Below are 22516 nucleotides of genomic sequence, written 5' to 3'. Positions count from 1 at the left end.
GGAGGGGACTCAGACTGTGGAGTGGGCAATGCAGGATCCTGCACTCTAGTGGCCATTAGTGAAAGCAGCCTCTCAAACCGGACTTTCCACTGCGCTCTGTCTTCCTCACTCAACTCACATTCCTGTTTCAGGAACCAAGATGCAAGTGTCAGCTCCCGCAGTGCTATTTTGTCCTCAAGCTCTGCAGCCTGCCTGTTCTTTCAACTTGCCGTGAATCCTTCCCTCTTTGATATTGCACCTGCTTGTTGGCCCTGTCCAGATTGTCAACCATAATTTCATCACGGAAGTCCTTCCTCTTCGACCGATCCAGGATGAAATGAAGACGCAGGGTTCTGCTGGCGTGTGCCCGAGCTGCCGAAGTACAATGGCCAGTTGAGGTTGAGGGACCTGCAAGCACACATAAAACAGTGTGTTATTGTCTCAGTAATTCACGGACAGTTCAGTGCATGAGCACAGGAAAAATCTTTATGGATTCTCAAGGCCAAAAAATGAGAAAAGCTGAATTTCACATATATTGTGAGAGGAATGCTTCAGGTCCCCGAAGCTCCATGGACTGCTTACTTTGCTTAAGAGCCTTCGGTGTGGGACCTTGCCAAAGGCTTTTTGAAGTCCAAATATGCTATATCCACTGGATCACCTTTGTCCACATGTTTGTTGACCCCTCAAAGAATCCTGATAGATTGGTGAGGCATGATTTCCATTTACAAAAATCGTGCTGACTCTTCCCCAACAAATTATGGTCATCCATGTGTCTGATAATTCTGTTCTTTACTATAGTTTCAACCAATGTGTCTGGTACTGACGTTAGGCTTATGGGCCTATATGACAGTCTGTACCCTCATGTTCATCCTTTTTACAAAACTATAAAAAATCTTGTACAAAGCATGCCTTGTGAAGTATCATTTGAAAACTCATAATTTGCTGATCATTATTGTCAAGGCAAACTGTATGTGTCAACAAAATCAAATGGACTATCACCTGGTTAAGCGGCCATTCTTTGGCAAGCGGAAGGGTGTAAAGGACAAATTTACCTCCCATGTAAACAGACTGGATGTCACCAGAACTCCAGCTGGAGATAATTCTCAAAGAGGATGAAAAGATATAAAAATGAGGAACGGGGCTCAAAATCACCTCTTTTCCCTCATCTCTACTTACGGCCTCAATAATGTTTGAAAGACAAAGGAAGCATTATTGAACTGGGGGAGTGGTCGTGGCTGAAGGAATCCAACCAGACTGCTGTAAGCATATGGTGAGAGAAACCTTTTTGCTTTGAATTCATCCCCAGTCCGGAGCCTACATCCCAATCCCCTGTCCCAACCCAGTGAAAGTGAGTGAGGGTGAGTGAGATCAAGCGACTGAGGGAGGGGGGATGGAGTGAGCAGGGGCGGGGCCTTGGAGAAGGGGCGGGGTCTCGGGAAGGAGGCGGGGCAAAAACAAAGTTGTTGGGGTTTGTGCCATTAGAAAGTTGGCAGGGAACCAGTGCCAGTCCCTGCAAATGCATCTGCTGCCCCCCGCCTAACCGACCCCCCAAGAATTCCCTGGCATTGCAAAGGCGGGAGGCAAAGCCCTGGGCGGGCGCCGGCTGGTCCTTGAAGGGGAGCCGGGCTGCTCCGGAGTCCTTGCACCGGAGCTGGGCGCCGCCGGGCTCGGGCCGCCCCGGGCGAAGGAGGAGGATGCGCGCAGCCTTCGCGGGACTCTCGCTCCTGCTGCTGGCGGCGGAACAGAGCGCGCGTGAGTCTCCCGGCCCGGCGGGACCTGCAGCTAACTAGCGGGGCTGCACGCATACCCCCTCGCCCCCGGCCGCCAATGCAATGCCCCCGTGTAACCGCGCTGCCTGCACCCCCGTCCCTGCAACTAACCGGGGGGGCTGCGCATCCCCAACATACTTGCATGTCCCTCGCGCGCGGCACCCGTCTGCCTGCAACTAATCAATGGAGCTACACACCGGAGCTGCGCCCCCACCCGAGCTGCTTCCGCCGCCCCGCAGTGGGCACCCCGGTAACTGCGCCGCTGCACCCCTTCTGCATGCAACTCGCCAGCGGAACTACACACACTCACCGGGCACCCGACCAAGCTGCACCCCACCTCCCCCAGCCCCGTTCCTGCGAGCAGCCGCTGTGACCTGCGGAGCAACTGTGCTGTCCCCCCCGCCCCCCCCACGACTGCACGTGGAGCATGCACATGGCAGGGCTGGTTTGCACGGAGGGGCCGGGGGAGAGCGTGCAGGGTTGAGCCCCTGGCACCGGTGCAGGATCGGGCCCGGCTCCGGCCGTTTCCTTGCAGCGCACCAAGGAGGGGAGCGCTGCTGGTTGAGCGCGCGAGTCGTTTTTAAAATCTTTAACCCTTTGCGTGCTGGGCTCTTCCGCGAATCCTGCTGCCTTCCCCTTTCCTCTGCAGGCTGCCCCGGGGGGGGGGGGGGGGGAGCTGCTGCTGCAAGGGTTGCCAGCCCTCCAGGATGGTCCTTGTATCTCCAGGAATTAAAGATGATTCTTTAATGAAAGGTTATGGCATGGGATGAAATCAGTAAACCTCCAGGAATGCATCCAACCTGAATCTGCAACCCTACCGGGTCCCTACCAGAGCAGGCAGGTGCGTGGGAGAAGCTTCACCCTGGGCAGGCTGATGCCCCTGGCTCAGAGCTGCTAGCTAGGGAGGGTCCCAGGCCCAGCTCTCCCTTATTTTCAGTGACTGTCCTATGCCAGAATCCTGGACCTGAGCAAGCCCAGAGTTTGGGAAGTTCGGATCTGGATTGGCCTGAGCCGTTCCTGGGAGTCCCACTGAGCTATTCTAGATCCATCCCTGACAGCAGATGACAACAACGAAAGGGCAGACAGAAAGGATTGCTACTTCTTTGAGGGAACAGTGTGGCCTATGTGAATAAAACGCTAGACTGGGACTCAGGAGACCTGGATTGGGTTCCTGCCTCTACCACTGGTCTGCTAAACCTGAGACAGGTCACTCCACTCTCCTGCTCCCTTAATTCGGGGATAATAAGGCTGACCCCCTGGGTGAAGCACTGTGCAGTCTACTATGAGCGCTCTGGGTTATTTATCATTTTACTCATTGTTTTACACACACCCTCCAGAAAACAAGTCCCTATGTGTTTAAAAGGCTTTGGTTAAATTGAGGAGAGAGTATCTGTTTGTGATTTGTAATGCCATAGTGCCTAGGAGGCCCAGTCATGGAGCAGAACCCCATTGTGCCAGGCGCTGGATCAGTGGTTCTCAACTTGCAGCCCAGTCAGTACACAGCTGCGGCCTATGTGACATCCTCAGGACCATAGAGGTAGTATTGGATGTGGCCCACAGTGTTAAATAGGTTGAGAACCGCTAGGCTGGATGCACACATAACTTCATCTTTTTTACAAATTATCCTTTGCTAACATGCATAGTTATGTTACACATTAACCAACACTTAGAAATAAGATTACAAAAGTGTTAAGGAAGGAAAAAACCTCTCTCTGTATAGAGTTGAGCCCAAACTGAAAACCTAATCTGAACCTCTTTTCCTTTAAGAGCAGAGAACTTATTTTTATTATTAATTTGTATGGTGGTAGCATCTAGAGGCCACATCTATGGATCAGGGCCCCTGTGCTGTGCAAGCAAGACAACGAAAAAGACGGTCACCCAGAGAATTCGCAATCTAAATATAAGACTGTAGACCAGGGATTGGCAACCTTTGGCACGCGGCCTGTCAGGGAAATCCACTGGCAAGATGGGACGGTTTGTTTACCTGCAGCATCCGCAGGCTTGGCCAATCGCAGCTCCCACTGGCTGCGGTTCACCGTCCCCAGCCAATGGGATCTGTGGGAAGCGGCGGCCAGCACATCTCTCGGCCCACGCTGCTTCCTGCAGCCCCCATTGGCCTGGAACTGCGAACCGCAGCCAGTGGGAGCTGCGATCGGCCAAACCTGCGGACACTGCAGGTAAACAAACCGCCCGGCCCGCCAGCGGATTTCCCTGATGGGCCGCGTGCCAAAGGTAGCCGATCCCTGCACTAAATGGATGCAAAAGATACAGACTAAGGGAGCACAAGGTAACAGTGAGATCTTATGCTCAGTGTAACAAACAGAGGTCACAGCACAGGAGATAAATAGCCGTTGCTGAGCATTGTGTAGCTATTGTGGGAGAGGTGAGTTTGAAGGAGTTGAATGTAGTGCCTCTATGGATCTTTATGGGGAGCTTTGCCCCAGGCCTAAGAAGTGACATGGGAGAAAGAGTGATGATGCTTGTGGGCAAATGTGATTTGGGCCACAAAGGCTGGTACACTGTTAGAGCCCAGGTGGGAGAGGTAATCTATCATATTGTTTCTTTTCCCTTTTTCAGGGGTCTGCACCATCGTCCATTATCTTCTCTCTGGCAGATATCTCTGGTGCTGGTTGACCATTGCCTTGCTTCTACCTGACTATATAGTTCAGCTCCTCAGCTTCTCTTGGTTCCGGGCAGATGGGCACAGAGGCTGCTGCTGTCTGGTGATTGTGCACGTGCTGCAGCTGGGGATTTGGAAGCGGTGAGAAAACAACTCAGAGCTTTTGAAGCACTAGGAGGCTTGAGGTCTAAACTTCTGAGGACAAATATATGTACTTTGCATGGAAAGTGTGTGCGTGCCTGTGTGTGTTATGTTGCAAGGAGAACCATTGGAGTTGTGCTAGGTCAGGGGTCGGCAACGTTCGGCACACGGCTCGCCAGGGTAAGCACCCTGGCGGGCCGGGCCAGTTTTATTTACCCGCTGACGCGGCAGGTTCGGCCGATCGCGGCCCCCACTGGCCGCGGTTCGCCGTCCCGGGCCAATGGGGGCGGCGAGAAGCTGCAGCCAGCACATCGCTCGCCCGCGCCGCTGCTCGCCGCCCCCATTGGCCCGGGACGGCGAACCGCGGCCAGTGGGGGCCGCGATCGGCCGAACCTGCCGCGTCAGCGGGTAAATAAAACTGGCCCGGCCCGCCAGGGTGCTTACCCTGGCGAGCCGTGTGCCGAACGTTGCCGACCCCTGTGCTAGGTGTCTCGTTCTGCAGTGTAGGATCAGGATTTTCCTATGGTACACTGAGACTTCAAACCACAGAACTGTGTGTAGACACTGTCTTCTAGAAAGTTGCTAGCCTGGTTTCTAATTACAGTAGAACCCTGATTTTATGGGCATTGGTCTCACAAATGACTGGTTGTCTGAACCATCTTTCTACCACTATGTGTGACTCTAATCCTTCAACCAACATAGAATTATAGAACTGTCAGGCTGAAAGAGACCTCAGGAAGCTATCAAGTCCAGACCCCTGCATTGAGGCAGGACCAAGTAGACCTAGATTGTCTCTGACAGGTGTTTGTCCAACTTCTTCTTAAGAAACTTCTAGTGGCAGGGATTCCATAACCTCCCTTGCAAGTCTATTCCAGATCTTATCTACTAACTAATAGAAAGTTTTCCTAATATAAATAAAATAAATTAAATATCCCATCTCCTAGAATTGAAAGGGACCTTGAAAGGTCATTGAGTCCAGACCCCTGTCTTTACTAGCAGGACCAAGTACTGATTTTGCCCCACATCCCTAAGCGGCCCCCTTAAGGATTGAACTCACAACTCTGGGTTTAGCAGGCCAATGCTCAAACCACTGAGCTATCCCTCCCCCTAGCTAACTTAAATCTCCCTTACTGAAAATAGAGCCTATTACTTTTTGTCTTATCTAAGTGGACCTAGAAAACAGTTGATCACCATCCTCTTTATAACAGCCCTTTACATATTTGAAGATTATCAGGTTCCCCCCGTCAGTCTTCTTTCCAAAAGACTAAACATGTCCAGTTACCTTAACTTTTCCTCAGAGGTCAAGTTTTCTAATCCTTTGAGCTTTTTGTTGCTCTCCCCTGGACTCCCTCCAATTTGTCCACATCTTTCCTTAAGTGTGATTCCCAGAAGTGGACACAGTATTCCAGCTGTCTTACCAGTGCTGAGTAGAGAGGGACAGTTACCTCATCATGTTGACTCTCACTCAATTTGTGATCCACTTAAGTATTCCTCCTGTGTCTTGCTACCCTTCCGTTGATGCACTCCTTTTTTGCCACTTTATATCAGTGGATATTTGCATCTGCAGATATAAATTTTGTATCCCTACAGGGCTCTACCCATTTTATAGTTGTGCTTTTGATTTTTCCTTCCTCAGTGAAGTACTTTGCACTTGTCTTTGTTGGATTTCATCTTGTTGAATTCAGACCAAGTTCTTTTTAAATTCTAATCCTGTCTTCCACAGTATTTACAGCCCCTCCCAGCTTGGTGTCATCTGCATATTTTATAAGCACATTCTCCATTCCATTATCCAAGTCATTAATGAAAATATTGAATAGTACTGGACCCAGGACTGACACCTGCAGAACCTTACTAGATATGCCGTCCTGGTTTGACAGCAAACCATGGATAACTACTCTTTGAGTACAATCTTTCAACCAGTTGTGCACCCATCTTATAATAATTTCATCTAGACCACATTTCCCAGGTTTGAAAAGACTAAGATATTTGGTGGCAAAGATGAGATGCAGTTCTCTCCCTCAAAGAAAAATCAAGCACACTGTATCCAGTTGTTACCATTCGTTATATAAACTATCATTGAGCGATTAAAGAATTAACCTATGCACCACACCTCCTGGAATCTTGAGATGTTCAGTTTGAAGAAGTCAATCCCCCATAAAATAGGGAATAATCAAATAGGGGTTCTACTGTATGGAGGAAGATGGGACCTGAGAGTAAGATGATGGGAAAGCTGACATGTTCTGGCAGGTTGGTGACATGTAAAGACATCACACCCTTAATGCTGTTATTCAACTTGAGTGGTCCAATATGATGATACTAGTTGAGAATGCTTCTCTTTTCCCAAGTAGTGGAAAAAAGTCCTAGGGACTGTCCATTATTCCTGTTGTTGAAAGGAAGGCTTATTTGTCTAGGTTTTTTTGCTTTGTTTTTGTTCTTATTTTAATTGAAGACCCTAAAAATCCTTCAGATTTTGTCCAGATTAAATTGGGAGGTGGGGAAGGGGAGTGGAAGATGCTCGATTAATGCTCACAAAATTTGTTTGCCCTTTATATGTAACTTGTGATTAATGCCAATAATGTGTGTAGGTTTTTTTTTAATTCAATAATGTTTCCTCTGTCGGTTTGTGAAGCTTCTATAAAGTGTATAATAGTGCTATTGTAAACGGATATCTCAAAGGACACATTGCGCTTTTCTTAAAGCAATTAGTCACCCTCAGAAGTTTGAAACTGGAAGCTGTCTCCATATCTCTGCCCTTGAGCGTATGCAGTTACATTTAATAATGTTAGCAGATGATTGGGGAGAAACTGTCACAGATTTCTTTTCAGGCCAGGATGGGCTTATCATCTAGTCTGACCTCCTGCATAACGCAGGCCATGGAATCTCACCCAGCGATTCCAGCGTCTAGCCCAGAGGCTCTCAAACTTTTTTACTGGTGACCCCTTTCACATAGCAAGCCTCTGAGTGTGACTCCCCCCCCCCCCGCTTATAAATTACAAACACTTTTTTATATATTTAACTCATTATAAATGCTGGAGGCAAAGCGGGGTTTGAGGTGGAGCTCGCGACCCCCCATGTAATAACCTCGCGACCCCCCATGTAATAACCTCGCGACCCCCTGAGGGCTCCGACCCGCAGTTTGAGATCCCCTGGTCTAGCCCAATAACTTGTGGTTGAACTAGAGCACTACCTGACAAATGAGATCTAGGAGGGTGTGAAATAAGGTGGTGAAAGCACCACCTGTTGGAGCTCTTTTACAGCTAGATTGGACAAAGTATTGGAGAATAAATTGCAGGGGATGGTGCTCCACACTGCGAGAAGAATGAACTAAATGACCAAACCACATCTGTATTACAACTACTTAGTCTAGGGAACTGGTTACAAAAGTATTCCGTTTTGTAATGTAGGTGAGACCTAACCATGGTCACAAACCATGCAAAAGCCTTTGAGATGCCATAATTTGGGGACACTGTTAATCATTCAAATAGAGCCACATGAAAACAACTTGGTGCACGCACAGCGCTCCACCATTGTAATTGCATTGATTTAACAGCTGACCTTTAGTTGAACTAGTAAAATTTCTGTGTGTAGACAGGGCCTTGGTGCAACACAGTTGTAGAGCTGACTGGTCCTTGTGCTGAGGGATTAGGACTCTAGTTGCATGGCGGGGAGACACCCATTGTATAAACCTTTGCAAACAGATGGGTGTTGGAGGAAGAAGGCTAAACTTTGGACTTGTCAATTTTTGCACTGTCCTTTCATAATGGCACTGAAGGGGTTATTGGTTTCTCAACACTCATGTTCATTCTAGGGATGTAAATACTGTTGAAAAATTTAACCGTTTAAACGATTAAAAATATTTCATTTAAATGGTTAACTGATTAAGCGGCTGGGGCCGATCCGGCAGGCATGGCTGCTCTGGCCAGATGGGCAACATGGGGTCGCTGCAGCCACCGGCACGGGGTTAACAGTTAAAGCCGGTTACCCAGTAAGACTACTGCTTACCAGTTAACCAGTTAACATTTTACCTCCCTAGTTCATTAAATCCAGTGTCTCTGTTATGAATGTCTATACAGGCCTGAAGTATAAAACTAAATATTCTCTGGCTAAGGACCGGTCTGCCAGATGGCTATATTTACTGTGTGCATAGGGTTTATTGCAAAACCCCAGTATTTACCTTAAGTAAACACCTCTAAAAGATTACAAGTTGTGACATAAATTACATTGGTGGGTATCAGTAACAAGTCATTGATTAAAATTGTGTCAATGTTAACAGATTAGCTAAAGTTCATGTATTGAACCGGATCAAATAGTGGCTCTGGAGGTGGAGGAGCACCTGTAATGCACTGTAATGCACTCAGAGCGACTGGAAGGGAACTCTCAAGGGTGTGTGTATAATTAGTGTGTGTGTGTATTTAATAACTTTATCATCTACAATTTCTGCTCAGAATTATTTGTCTAGCAAAGGGATGGGCAGCCTTTGGCATGCGGCCCGTAAGGGAAATCCGCTGGCGGACTGGGATGGTTTGTTTACCTGCAGCGTCCGCAGGTTTGGCCGATCGCAGCTCCCACTGGCCACGGTTCGCTGTTCCCGGCCAATGGGGGCTGCAGTAAGTGGTGTGGGCCGAGGGATGTGCTGGCCGCCACTTCCCGCAGCCCCCATTGGCCTGGAATGGCGAATTGCGGCCAGCGGGAGCTGCAATCGGCCGAACCTGTGGACGCTGCAGGTAAACAAACCATCCCAGCCCGCCAGCGGATTTCCCATGATGGGCTGCGTGCCAAAGGTTGCCGATCCCGGGTCTAGCACCAGCAACGTGCTAAGTGCTTTACAGGGAAGCATGAAGCCAAGAGTCCTGATTTTCCACTACTTCAAGCCATTTGTAGTCATTGACGCTGGGTGTAAAATGCCCCTGGATCAGGATGTTATCACTTTACACAAGGGGAAATGACTGCACAGGGTCCAAAGGGCCTGATTCTCCTCTAGATCAGGGGTTCTCAGCCTTTTTCTTTCTGAGGCCCTCCCAACATGCTATAAAAACTCCACGGCCCGGCCGTACCACAGCAACTGTTTTTCTGCATACAGAAGCCAGGGCCAGCGTTAGGAGGTAACAAGCAGGGCAATTGCCTGGTGCCCCATGCCACAGGGGGTCCTGCGAAGCTAAGTTGCTCAGGCTTTGATTTCAGCCCTAGGTGGTGGGACTTGGAGCCCCGGGTTTCAGCCCCAGGTGGTGGAACTTTGGCTTTCTGCCTGGGCCCCAGCAGGTCTAATGTCAGCCCTGCTTGGCAGTCCCCCTGAAACCTGCTCACAGCCCTGCAGTGGGCCCCGGACCCCTGGTTGAGAACCACTGCTCTAGATCACACCTGTGTACATCAGAAGTAACTGCTGAAAGCAGTAGAGTAACGCTGTCAAGTTGATGGAAGTAGGATCAGAATGAGGCACAGGTCCTTTGCCTCGAAGAGCCCTGATTGTGGTTTGTACTCCTTCAGGCATTGGGACACTCTGTGGACAGCTGCGAAGGCTGGAGGAAGCTCCATTGCTGGAGATCTCCTCATGCAGCTGGGGGACCTGTCAGTTCTGCGGCTCTTGGAAGCCCTGCTGCAGACCTTGCCCCACCTGTTGCTCCAGAGCTACGTTTTCGTAGCGGTGGAACCGACTGGCCTTGTCCCAGGTAAGTGGGGAGTCTTTAAATGTAGAAGGAAGGTGATGTATGTGTGAGATGTGTCCTCTAATGTATGTGTCTTCTAATGTTCCCAGGGTAGATGGGCACAGGTAGCAGGAGTGGACTTTCAGGATGAAGGACCATATTGCAGACTAACTGGAGAAAAACATATTCAGAACGGTGCTTTTAAAAAATTAGCCTCTTGCGCTTCTTAGCAGCAAAGGCTGGTGTCTCTCCTCTCTCTCAACGGTTCCCCATCTTTTCCCAACCGTTTTCTTGTGACCCCCACGCAGTGGATGCGTTCCTTCTGACAGAGAACAGCCAGAGCGTGCCCTCTTCGCTCCTTAATCTGCCTGCAGTATGACTGCTTTTCAGCAGCGCAGCGGCCAGTTCATGCCGCAGCAGAGAAACGGGGAATTGAATTTGGGTTCCATGTGTGGCCAGGATGGAGGACTGTCGGGAGGCCCGTGTTTGTCTCACCTCTGGAGGAGTTAATCACTAGGTTTACTGGGGTGCGTGATGGCTTGAGGACTGATCTTGGGGTAGGCATAGAATCCTTGCCGTTTGAGATGGACTATCCAGTTCATCGCCCTGCAAAAATTCAGAATTATCCTGCAATGGCACAGAGAGCCTCTCTCCTTGTATAGAAGGAGCATTCCACTTCCCTGGCAGGTTCGAATCCAGATCAGGTGCATGAGGATCGTCCACTGAAAAGATAAAATGAGTGTTCTCAGCCCATTGGAGAGAAGTCACTCTTGCTGATGCTAAGGGACAGTTACGAGAGAAGCCACAGACTGAATGAGCATGAAGAATTAATAACCATGGTGCTTACTACTCTCCATATGTAGCTCTCCAAGCGCTTTATAAAGGTCAAGTGTCAGCTCTGATTTGCAAATAGGAAACTGAGGCACAGAAACGTTGTGAGTTGCCCATGGTCGCACTGTAATTCAGTACTAGAAACACCCTACTAGAGGAACTGCTGGTTCCTCCAAACTAGGAGTATGGGAGGATGGGATAAACTTGCCCTGCCACTGCCTGTGGTATTCCTACTGTGTGTGTGTGTTTATGTGTGTGTGCGGGAATAGAAGACTCAGCTATCCAGGGCTATCAGTCCCACAAATGCTAGGAGTCCCTCTCTCACACACAAAGGTTTCCCCATAGGTGTGCAATGGAACATACTTGTGAGAGCGATTGCAATCGCAGGCAGTATCTTTGGAGGGCCATTGTATTACATTTATGAATGGTTTCTGTGTGAGTGTATTCTAGTCCATAGAGGAGGGGTACCCACAGCGCCTCCAGGAACTAAAACTAGGGTTGGAGGCAGGGAGGGGTTAAGGCGAGTCACTGAGACTAAACAGTTCGGGGGGGGGGGGTGTTGCCTCCTAGACTGGCTCAGGCTGGGTTTTTCAGAGACTAGGGAACAAAGAAAGGGTTTTTGGTATAAAAGAATGAAAGGGGCTTCTTTCTGACTAACCCTTGCAGAAGGGTTGGAAAGACTTTGGCCTATGAGAGCCCCATAAGATGGATGGGTGACTCCTGGTATGTTTCATGTGGCTTTAAATCTGTATTATTTTTATTATGTTTTTTCTGTAATGCTTTTACCTTAAGAATAGACGTGCTTGTGTAACCCACACACTTCCTGGGGGTGGTGTTCTGTCCCATCTAGTGGCGCTGAGACCACTTAGAGAGAGAGAGAGAGATTATGGGTCTGCTCTACAGCCTTAGCTAACAGCCAGTGGCTTTTAGCTCTTGCGGTAGAGGCTCATGCACTAAACTCCAAAGGCCCCAGGTTTGATTCTGCCTGACGACGACCGGGGTCTGTCAGTGTTACACGTGCTCAGAAGGAGTTGCGTGGTAACTGAGGGCCCAGAGACAGGTGATGGCTGGAGACCTGACCGGGCGTCCCTGGACTGGACCATGGGTGAGGAGATAGAGGTGCAGTTACACTGAAGTTGTGACAGTACTGATGAAATAGGCCATACATAAGAACGGCCATACTGGGTCGGACCAAAGGTCCACCTAGCCCAGTATCCTGCCAGTAATAAGAAGGTGTGCTTGATGCACTGGTGTGTATTAGCATGAGAACAATTGTCAGTGGATTGATGGTCTTTTAATGGCTGTTGCAAAAGATACTTTTAATCCTAATAAAACTGATAACTGGGGAAGGAAAGAAATCGAGGTGAGGGTTTAGTGGAGAACAAACACAGGTCAGCAGAGGAACATTTGGTCAAGTGCTCCAGCTGGAGTGAAAACCATCTGTCCTGTGGAATGCAGGTGCCGTGGATTTCTGACCCCTCATGGTGCCTTTTGAATAATGTCCCTCCTCCTTCATTTGTAGGTGTGAGTGCTGGACTGTCCCTGCTCTCCCTCTCCTGGTCTTTAGTCTCTTACAGCCACTTTACATGCCTAATGAAACCAGGTCATCTCTACATGCCAGCAGCGGCCCTCCTGTGCCAGTTGTTGTGGAGGACAGGAATGCTAGGAACGAGGGTCGTGGCCCTGGTGCTCTTTGCCAGAGTCTATCCTGTCTGGGTTTTTGTCGCAGCAGGTAAGATGAGATTTCCTGTGCGTGTTTGTGCAGTTAATAGTCTCCTGTGTCCCCTGTTGTGAACAGACACTAGGTGGCGTAATTCTCCTGTTTCTCTCACTGAGAAGGGTTCATAGAATCATAGAAGATCAGGGTTGGAAGGGACCTTAGCAGGTCATCTAGTCCAACCCCCTGCTCAAAGCAGGACCAACACCAACTAAATCATGTCTACACTGCAAAGAAAGACCCACAGCGCTCAGTCTCAGAATCTGGGTCAGTAAACTTGGGGCCCAGGTCTAAAAATAGTAGAGTAATCCCACTTGGTCTGGAACCCGGACTCTGAGACCTTTCCTCCTCGCTGGGTTTCAGAGCCCAGGCTCCAGCCCAAGCCCTAATGTTGGCACTGCTCTTTTTAGCCCTGCAAGCCCGAATCCATTGACCTAGGCTCTGAGCCTCAGCGCTGCAGATTTTTCTCTGCGGCGTCAGTGAATCCAGGGTTCCTCTGTTCTTTTCAGTAAATACACAGCTCATGATCAGTGTTGGCTTGACAGCTCTGGGGTCCGCAATCCCTCTCCCATCCAGGATTGGTACAACACGGGCAAAGCTTTCCCTGTGCTGCCCCGCAGGACACGGTGTAAGGAAGAGAGTCAGTTCCTTTGCACGTCGATCCTGGCAATGATCTGATTTCTCCATCCACCTTCAGGGTTTCTTGCCAGTGGTCCCTCACTGCTGATGCTTGTGAGATTTGCTAGCTTCCCACCCTCAGCTCACAACAGCAGCTAATTTGCTTTTTACTCTCTGCCTTCCCCGCCGAGGTGCTCACTGGCTGGTGATGTCCTTCTGGCTGGTGTCTCAGCAAACTGACATCATAGCGAGTTCCTGTCACTGGAGACTGTTCAACTTCCTGGTGGGGGCCGTGTACATCTTCTGCTACATTAACTTCCAAGCTGGCCCCTCCAGGTACAGAGTGGCTGTGTTTTATGCGGTAAGTGCTTGGTCTCCTCTTGGCTCTTAGAGTCACAGTCACTAACAACAAAAACAATTAAGAACTAATCTAACCGTAAGACCTGTGCAGTAAGGGCCGTGGCCGCTTCTGTGTGTCCTACAATGGAGCCCATAGAGTCTGGCCATAATAAACAGTAACGGGTTTCCAGCAGTGACCTTCACCTTATGCTTCCGGTGAGCCATTTCCCCATTTCCTGCTTCTAACAGCAGTGCTCCCTGGGGTGGCACTTACTTTCTGACCCTTATAATGATCAGTCTCTCCCTTGGGGCATGATATTTGACTACCGTTAGTTTAGCCTGCATAGCTACATTTTTATGTTGGCAACATCAGTTCCACTTGAAAAATCCTGCTACGCTAATTGGAGTGGATACACTTTCCTAGAATCGAAGAGGTTATAAAGATTAAGTGAATTTAGCGCTCATGAAAGGTGCAGCGCGGCAGCCCTGGGAGGATCCTTCTAAATACAATAAAGGCTGCTACTATTATTGTTCGTGGGAAACACATGCGCGTTGCTGGTTCTGTGGTGTCTGGCGTTGCTCTCAGATCTGTGCTGAACCCGTTCCATGTTGCTGGTGTGTGGAGATGCTTTGGCACAGAAAAGGTACTATAAAAACTTGCAATTTATTTTCACAAGCAAAGAGCCGTGTTTCACTTCTATTCAAAACCTACGTGGGGGAGAAGGCCAGAATGGTAGCGGGAGCTCAGGGTATGATAGCAAGTGAGAGCAAAATAAATAGGTAAAGCTTAGAACTTATTCATGTGTGTCATTTAACTCCCTCCACAGTAGGAGCCGTGTCTACAACCAGTTGGCGCACATGCAGCTCTGAGTGACAGCTGTCTTTCCTTTGCCCTGCAGATAATGCTGATAGAGAACATCTTCCTTTTGATGTTGGCCACAGACCTCCTGCAGGGGGCGCGGCGGGAGAGCCTGTTTATGACAGGGGCTGTGATGGCTGGATTCGTGATTGGTAAGCTCTATTGCTTTCTCACGCTCTGAATCAGAAGGTGCTCGGATACTATGCTGATGAGAGCACTGTAAGAACCTGCCTAGAATAGTGTTGCCAGCTCTCACAATTTTCTCATGAGGGTCGGTATCTTTTCTAAAAGCTCTGGTTCCTGGAGTCATATTGGGAGGATCCGAGGGTGCAGGTCTAGAACCCAGGGGTCTCTGGATCACTGACACTCTCTCGGGGCCAGCCAAGGGAGATAGGCAAAGCATCATCTCGCTGAACTTGGAAAGTCAGGCCCCACGGGAAGTTCTGTCGGAGCACTAAAGGCCTGCAGCCGCCTGATTGGCTCACATCTGCTACTTAAGCCAGGAAGTGACCGAGTGGGCCGTCCAACCTGTTGTGAAGACTTTCTGCTGCGGCCACATCGGACCCTGCTCTTGTCTGTCTCCTGTAACCCTGATCTAAGCCTGGTGCTGATTCCTGCTCCACTCCTGACCTTCTCCTCACTTCCAGCTCCTGCCTTGATCCTGTTTCATGCCTGATTCTTGCCTCTCCCCGATTCCTGCCTTTTCATATTGCTCCTGACCAACCCTGGCTTTGACCCTGCCCCCGACTTTTGACTGGCTCAACCCTTGGCTCTGGCATTTGATATTCAACCCTGACTCTGATCCTTAGCTTTGGTTCCTGGCCCCAACTTGGCTCAGCCTTCTGGCTCCGGTATGTGGGAGTAAATGCCAGCTCCAACCCTTCGCTTCCATTCCCTGCCTGGACGCCTGCACACTAGATCTAACCCCCTTGCTCTGACGGTAGGCCAGACCACCTGCGTCCTGGTTTCTAACATGGAGTCGATCTTGGCCTTCCCTTTTTAAAAGGGTGACTTCCTAGCCCTCAGGTAGCAGAGGGATGCTTGAAAACGTGACTTCAGTGCACTCTGAAGGCCCTGAAACCAGGAAGCAAATGCTATGGTTGGCTTAAAAAAGTCTCATTATTTTGCGGGCCTGACTTGTGATTTTTGAGCACTTGGGGTTGGTGGTGCTGTAGTATGGAGGATCACTGTTCGGAAACTCTTGCCAGTGAAATGAATAGGGATACAAGACAGATTGGTTTTCTTAAGGTGTGTTCCTTTCTTCTGGCTGAGAGTACGTTGATGAAGGACTATGTAGAAATGTGGGTGGGGGGAGATCCCCCTCTTTCAGGAACCAGATTTGGCCCTTGGTGGGTGATCGTGCTCCCATTCAGTCAGGTGCATGCGCTTGAGGACTGAATGTGGCCCTGCATTGTGAAGGATGCTGGGCATGACTATCCCTTTGCAACAATGTAGTAACTTGCACGGGAAAACGTTAGCCTTGATTCTCTCGCATTGTGCCTGCTCTCCACAATATCCTCCCCATTGTAACTTACTGCAGCTCAGCGAATGCCTGGTGTTTCTCTCCACCTGCGTAGATAGGGTGGGGGAACTGGCTTCTCCACAACATGTTCTCCACCCCCAAGAGACTGTCCCAGGCATGCAGTGACCTTGGGACTCGAGTCGGGGTAGGAGGGGCAGAGGACAGAGCTGGGAAGCAGCCATTGAAGCCATGAGTGGATTTCTCTCTCCAAGGCTGTGACTCCCGAGTCCATAGTGGTGAAAGGTTAATGCGCTCGCTCCCCTCCCACCTACCTCAGGAGGGACCAGCTGCCATGGGCAGGGTTGTGGGTAGGGAAACCCCATGGCTGTCCTTCTATCCGCTTTGTTGTGCTCGGCTCTCCTTGCTGACCCTTGGGGATTTGCCAGTTGCCTCCTCCCCCCATCCCGCTCTCCAAGTTGCGCACCCTTCCATTGTAGAGGGAGCCTGGCTCCAACCTTGTCAGGATCTCCTTGGTAAGTTGTTTCCTTTACTGTGAGGGGGGGGAAGCATCAAGCACCTAACTCCTCACTAAACCACCGTCGCTGTTTTTCTTCCCTGCCCCCCGTCATCACTCCATGCACTGCAACTCATGCCAGCGGCCGGGACTTGGGCAGTATTCTATCTGGCACTGAGCAGATCCTGCATTTGATCAAGATGAGGCTCAGAGGGAATCGCGCCGTCTAACTGATTCCAGTAACTTCTCTCCCGCCCTTGGCTTTATTTTTCAGAGTGTCTGGGGGTAATGTTTTCAAAAGAACCTCAGTCACTTAGGAGCCTTTGAAAATGTTGCCCTAGACGTCTCCTTTGGGTCTCTCTATTCCTGGGCAGACAAGGAGCTGTTCTTCAGAAGCAGCTCCGTATTGCTGTTTCACTGTGCGATGGCACCACTAATCCACTGTCCCTTCCACCAGCTTGTTTTCTGAATGCCATTTCCAGAAATATAACCCCGGATCCCAGCAGCTCCTGTTCTACACTGCTGGCGTCTGGCCTCCAACCCAGGTGTTGCTCTAACACCGTCTCTCTGCATACTGAGCTCTGCAGAATCTTCACACAACCCTCTTCCCGGCCTCCTAATGGCTGTGCCCTGAACCTGATGCAGAAGTCTTTTCTGGACTGGCGTCAGGAGTGACGTATGTTCTTATTTTTGAGCTGCTATTCGGCCACCCACGCCTTGTCCTCCTACATCCTCTGCTAACCACAAGCTCTTAACCTCAATCTGCCAGTGACAAAGGACGTTGGTGGCCCTAATAAAATGAGGAACACCCCGCAGCACAACAGGAAGGCTGGAACGCTGGGAGAGTCATAGAAGCAGTTCAGTCTGATTTAAAGAAAATATTAAGGGGGAGGGAGAGCTCAGTGGTTTGAGCATTGGCCTGCTAAACCCAGGGTTGTGAGTTCAATCCTTGAGGAGGCCATTTAGGGATCTGGGGCAAAAATCTGTCTGGGGATTGGTCCTGCATTGAGCAGGGGGTTGGACTAGATGACCTCCTGAGGTCCCTTCCAACCATGATATTCTATGAGTCAGTACTCTGGAATAATTTCCACTGGCAAGCAGTAAGTCTGCATTGAACAAGTGCTAAATTTGGGTCTAAAACAAAGTGACATCTCTTCTGACTAGGTAGCGATGGTACAGAGATGCTTAGCTCTGCTCAAGTCTCCTGTTGGATCCTTGTCTTAGGTGGATGGTTGCCCCCACATATCATCTCCCAATACGTAGGGATAGCTTATCTCTGCACTTGAACCTGTCGAGTGATGGTCCTAGCAGGTGGTATTGATGCTCCCAGAAGCATTCTTCGGATAGATTCCGTGCAGCAAGGATTGCATCTAACTCCTGGTGCGTTTTCCCTCCCCATGACACAGCCACAGTGGCGTCCTTTATATAAGCAATTGAAAATGCTTAAATTGTAAAACAGACCCTACCTCAAAAACTTTGAGTACCACTGAATATCAGCAATGGTACTACTGCTTGGATACCTAATCACATCAGTATTCCTAACTGTTTTGCACTATATGCCACAGTGAGGTGTTGTTCCTTTTTGCTTTCTTTCAGGCTCTGCGGCTCTGGTCATCTATTACAGTCTGCTACACCCCAAATCCACAGAGATCTGGCAGAGTTTCCTGAAGAAATCTTGCAGCATCACAGCTGCAAAGTATAACGGGACAGAAGGATCCACTTTCCGGTCCATAAACGAAGCTGGGGAGAGCTTTGGAATTTCAGGTCAGGGGGACATTGTCTCTTCAAATGCAGACGTCTCGAAGGTGGTGCATACCAGGCCTGCTTCTAGAGCACACAGTGAGATCTCACTTGGAGAACTTGACGGTCATACTTCTGTGAAAGACACCTGGGTGAACCATCATCATTGGCTGTTGGTAAAGCTAGCCTTGAAAACTGGGGATATGTCCAAGATCAACGCAGCCTTTGGAGATGGTGGAATTGGGGAGCTTTACCCTTCAGGATGGGTGGCAAGCAAACACTGCAGTGCCATGCTTGGGCCGAAGACCAAATTTGGCTTTTCTTTGGTGGGAAAATGCCCTGGAACCCCTAAAGCCAGAGTGGTAGGACAGAGACTTCAGGCAGAAGAGAACAGCACTGGAGAAAGCCTGAGCAAGAAGGAGACTACTTACGTCACTCTAGCAAGCAGCGAACACAACATGTGCTCTGTTAGAACAATGCCAACCCTGCAAGAGGAGCACAGGCCAACACCAAAGGCACCTGACTGCACAGACTCGACGAGCAGACGTGAAGCTCAGGCAGACAAAGCGGGAGGCATGTCTGCTCCTCTGACTCCAAACAGCAGTGCCAACGGCAGCACTGACTTGGAAGCTGTTGTGGAGCACCCAGAAGGGACAGCTCAGATGCACGAGAGTCCAACTCTGTACTTCAGTGCCAATGCAGAGGCCACTGCATCTCTGAACGGAGGTGGGGGAGCAGCCAGCTGTGTGGCTGATGGCCTTGTGGAGCTGGTGGAGGACAGCAGGCTCAAGCCTGTACCAGACAACATCGTAGGTAAAGGAGAGGGCTTCCCCATTACCATGGCTAATATCAGTCCAATCCTGGGCGTTGGCACTCCTGGCTTTCTGCAGAGCCGTCCGTCCCTCTGCTGCACCAGTCAGTGCAGTGCACTGAGTTCATCCGAGGAGACCTCGGAGTTCACGGAGCAGGCACAGTGCCACCACTGGGGAACCACGTCCCTTGGGACTTGGGTTGCTGCTGTGAAGAGGAGACTACGGCCAGCTGAGGAACCGTGCTACACATCCACTCCCAAGACTGACCCCCCCAGCCAGGACTGCAGGTTGAGGGAGGCAAAGGAGAGGACGAAACTGACGGGATTGATGGAGCAATTGTAATGGAGTGAGACTAAATTAACCAGCTGGGGCCGTGTGTTTGGTGTCCAATCCAGTCCTCTGACATCTTGTTAATAATTTATTCTTAAGTCTCCATAGGAGCATACAGCTCCAGTTCTTGTCTGTCTGGAGCTCTAACCTTTTCCTCCTGCTGGGGGTACGTTGCTAGATTCCTCCTTCCTGCACCCACGTACTGTATCATGCAGAGTAGCTCCCCAGTTGTGTGCTGTCTCTTATCACTCTCGCTAGAGTCCAACTCTGGAGCTGTGCGCTTGCTCCATCTGAAATGGCCCTGGTCTTCTGCAGTCTGGGGACATGATGCATAGTAAATTGGCAGTAGCAGAACCTGCTGTAAGTAGTGGGGCAACGATTCTGCTGCTTAACGGAGGTTGTGACGATAGTACTTGGGTATGTTTGGGGTTCTGTGGGTGGGCCAGGAGGGGTGTTCCATTAGATGTGAAATCCTGCGATGGCAGGCATTCACTGGAATGGGCAAGGGACTGTCTCGGGGGACTAACACTGGGCTACAGAATCTTCCGCTGCTCGGGCACGAGAGCATATCCAGCACCAGACATGATTTTCAGTCACTTTTACAGCTTAAACGTGCATCAAAGCAAAAGTGCCAACGTTTTTCTAATGCATTAACTGCTTGGGAAAGGAGGGGGGGCTGATGGAAAACGGGCCGAGTGTCTTCCACAGAGCATGCTAGCAATGCCAGCGGATACGACGAATGCCAGAGACCCTCTCTGCCTGGCTCTGACTCTAGGGCTGAGGCTGCAGCAGTAGGAACTGTTGTCTCCTCTACGATGGCCTAGCTCTGCTGCCTGCAGCAAAGGGAAGGTACAGATGTTAAATCGGGCATTTAAAGATCTTACTAAGCAACTAAAGCATGGGGCCTCTTACGTATTTGTGACAACGTCTTGAAACTTGGCCATTAGCAGCCGTCCTTCCAGAGGGTTATTTCCCCAGCTGCTTGCTTCTCCCCACCTTGGAGGAACAGCTGCTGGCTGGGTGGTTTTTGTATCTTGAACTCTGCCCGAAGCCAGAGGCTTTCCCTTTCAGGGCAAACACGAGTTCACAACCAGGCACCGTGATCTTCCCTTCTAGGGTGGGGAGGGCCGACCAATCCCTGCTGCAGGGTTCAGGAGGCCTTTGCCCCCAGGGGACTTTTTCACCTCCACTTCCAGGTGGCACCATGAAGGAGCCACGCTCCTCTTTCTACTCCAGGCTGAAGCCCCTCAGGGTATGTTTACACTGCAGCTGGGTGAGCTCCCAGCCCAGGTAGACAGACTTGCACTAGCTCGGCTTGAGCGAGGGTGCTAGAAATAGCAGTGTGGACGTTGTGGTTCCAGTGGAGACTCAGGCTGGCCACGTGAGCTCAGATCCAGTAGAGCCTGAGTTGCTGCCCAAGTCGCAGTGTCCACACTACTATTTTTAGCGCACTAGCTGAAGCCCAGCTGGCGTGAGTCTGCCTGCCCAAGCTGGGGGACTCGCTCCCAGCTGCAGTGTAGACATACTCTAAATCAGGAGCAGAATCCTGCCTGTCACAGAGCCGCTTCCTACGCTGGCCTCTGCTCAGGCTTTCTCTCCAGCCTTCTTGCAGTCCTCCACCCAACTGCTCCATCTCCAGGCCTCTTTCCCCGCTCCCTAGGGAAGGCTTCACTCCAGATCTTGCTTCAATCCTGCTGTCTCCCAGACTGAGCACAGAGCTTGCCTGCCCCCAATTCAAACCAGGGCTGACTTCCCGCTTGGTCACGTGATCCGTCGGGGGAAACTGAGGGGCTGAGCCTTGGAGCAGGGGTGGCTGCACCTACGCGTGCCCTTAAAGGGACACACTGCACTACAGCTCAGAGGGCTGCTCAGCGAGCTGCTGGCTTGGCTCACAGTCTGTAGTGTGCCAGTATCCAGCGCAGAGACAGACACAGAGAACAGGGTGAATAAAAGGCCCCCCAAAATGTCCTTGCTATGTCTGAGCATTCCGTTAAAATGGATGGTTTGTCAGTTCCAGGCAGTGACTCCAGCCCAGCTGAAGCAGGAACAGAAAACAGGTGGGGATGGAATTGGGCGTTTCTTAGCTTAGCCAGAACAATAATGTTTGGAGTCATTTATTTCAAGCCCAGGCAAATTCATTTCCTTCCTCGTTTAACAAAAGAAGTGAAGTCACATTGGTCTTTGAGCGCTATCCCACTCGTATTGACTACACCTGGCAGAATTGTCCTGCTGTGCCGCTAACATGGCCTGCTGCCAAGGAGGAGAGCCGTGATTTACTGACCAGGCGAGCAATCAGTAAAAGCTGCCTTCTCTATTTTGATTGAGTTTTAACAGCTTGGACATGCCTAGTTGGGCAGGTTTCACAAGATGGATTTTCATGTATTTAACTAACGCTTGGGTGCTAATGTCACATTGAAGCTAGTTTCCAGTGTAACTAACTCGGGATTGTATTTTTTTATGACTATACAATAGCATTTTGGATGTGCTCGGTATGGAAAGGGACAGTTGTAGTGAGTTCTAATCTCACTAGCTACATCAGCAGATATATTATGGAGGCGCAGTAGTGGCTCCATTCTTCAGCTTTTATTACGCTTTTACCTTGGACAGTATCTCTGACTGACTGGTGTTTTAAAAACCACGAAAAGTAACAAATCCTGTCTGAATTTTTGGATGTGTTGTGTTAACTCAAGGGACAAAATGTATCCCCAAAAATGTAATTTGGGCTGCTCTGTCTCACCTTTGGAAAACAAAGCCACTGCAGAGTTTTACAGCAAACAACAACTAACGGCAGCTCTGATGCAAATACACTATCGTTCCATTTCCATTGTAGAAAAGAGGAAAAAAGTTATTTGTCCCTAAACACAAAAGAGTCGCACCTAGAATAGCCAATGAAGGTCTCCGCCTTGATTCAATGTGTCTTATTTCTGGTTAGAGCAGGCTCAAAAACCAGAAAACAATATTGAGACAAGCTCAGGTATTAGATTCCATTTTATTTTTGTCCATTTTTGATACGTGCTGATTGGTTTGGTTTGGTTTCGCAAAACAACCTTCTTTTGTTTGAGAAATTCAGCCGTTCTCACGCTGACATTTTGCCCCAGAAAAGGAAATGCGCGCGTGACCATGTTGAACCGTTCAGCCAGAGT

At 49.8% G+C, this 22516-nt stretch overlaps 1 protein-coding gene across 3 annotated transcripts; it reads left to right on the top strand.

The window, feature by feature from the left end:
- The first annotated feature begins 1452 nt into the window (after positions 1-1452).
- On the top strand, positions 1453-22021 carry XKR5 (XK related 5). 3 transcript variants are annotated; one of them, XM_034766694.1, is made up of 8 exons: positions 1453-1731; positions 2502-2589; positions 4326-4509; positions 9994-10175; positions 12505-12714; positions 13509-13678; positions 14556-14667; positions 18088-22021. In XM_034766694.1, exons 4-8 carry the CDS (start codon positions 10058-10060, stop codon positions 19383-19385), a joined length of 1908 nt encoding a protein of 635 aa, XP_034622585.1. In that variant the 5' UTR covers positions 1453-1731; positions 2502-2589; positions 4326-4509; positions 9994-10057; the 3' UTR covers positions 19386-22021. The 3 variants fall into 3 exon arrangements, with proteins under 3 accessions (XP_034622585.1, XP_034622584.1, XP_034622586.1); XM_034766693.1 differs by lacking the exon at positions 2502-2589; XM_034766695.1 differs by lacking the exon at positions 1453-1731 and having other exon boundaries at positions 1812-2589.
- The last annotated feature ends 495 nt before the right edge of the window (positions 22022-22516 follow it).

This window comes from Trachemys scripta, chromosome 3 (genome assembly GCF_013100865.1).
Source record: "Trachemys scripta elegans isolate TJP31775 chromosome 3, CAS_Tse_1.0, whole genome shotgun sequence".
Taxonomy (NCBI): domain Eukaryota; kingdom Metazoa; phylum Chordata; order Testudines; family Emydidae; genus Trachemys; species Trachemys scripta.
This window is presented reverse-complemented; position numbering and strand designations above follow the sequence as displayed.

Coding starts and splice junctions, on each gene's coding strand:
- XKR5 (XM_034766693.1), top strand. CDS start 1,674: ATGCGCGCAGCCTTCGCGGGACTCTCGCTCCTGCTGCTGGCGGCGGAA. Junction 1,732..4,325: donor GGCGGCGGAACAGAGCGCGC/GTGAGTCTCCCG, acceptor TCCCTTTTTCAG/GGGTCTGCACCATCGTCCAT. Junction 13,679..14,555: donor GAGTGGCTGTGTTTTATGCG/GTAAGTGCTTGG, acceptor TTTGCCCTGCAG/ATAATGCTGATAGAGAACAT.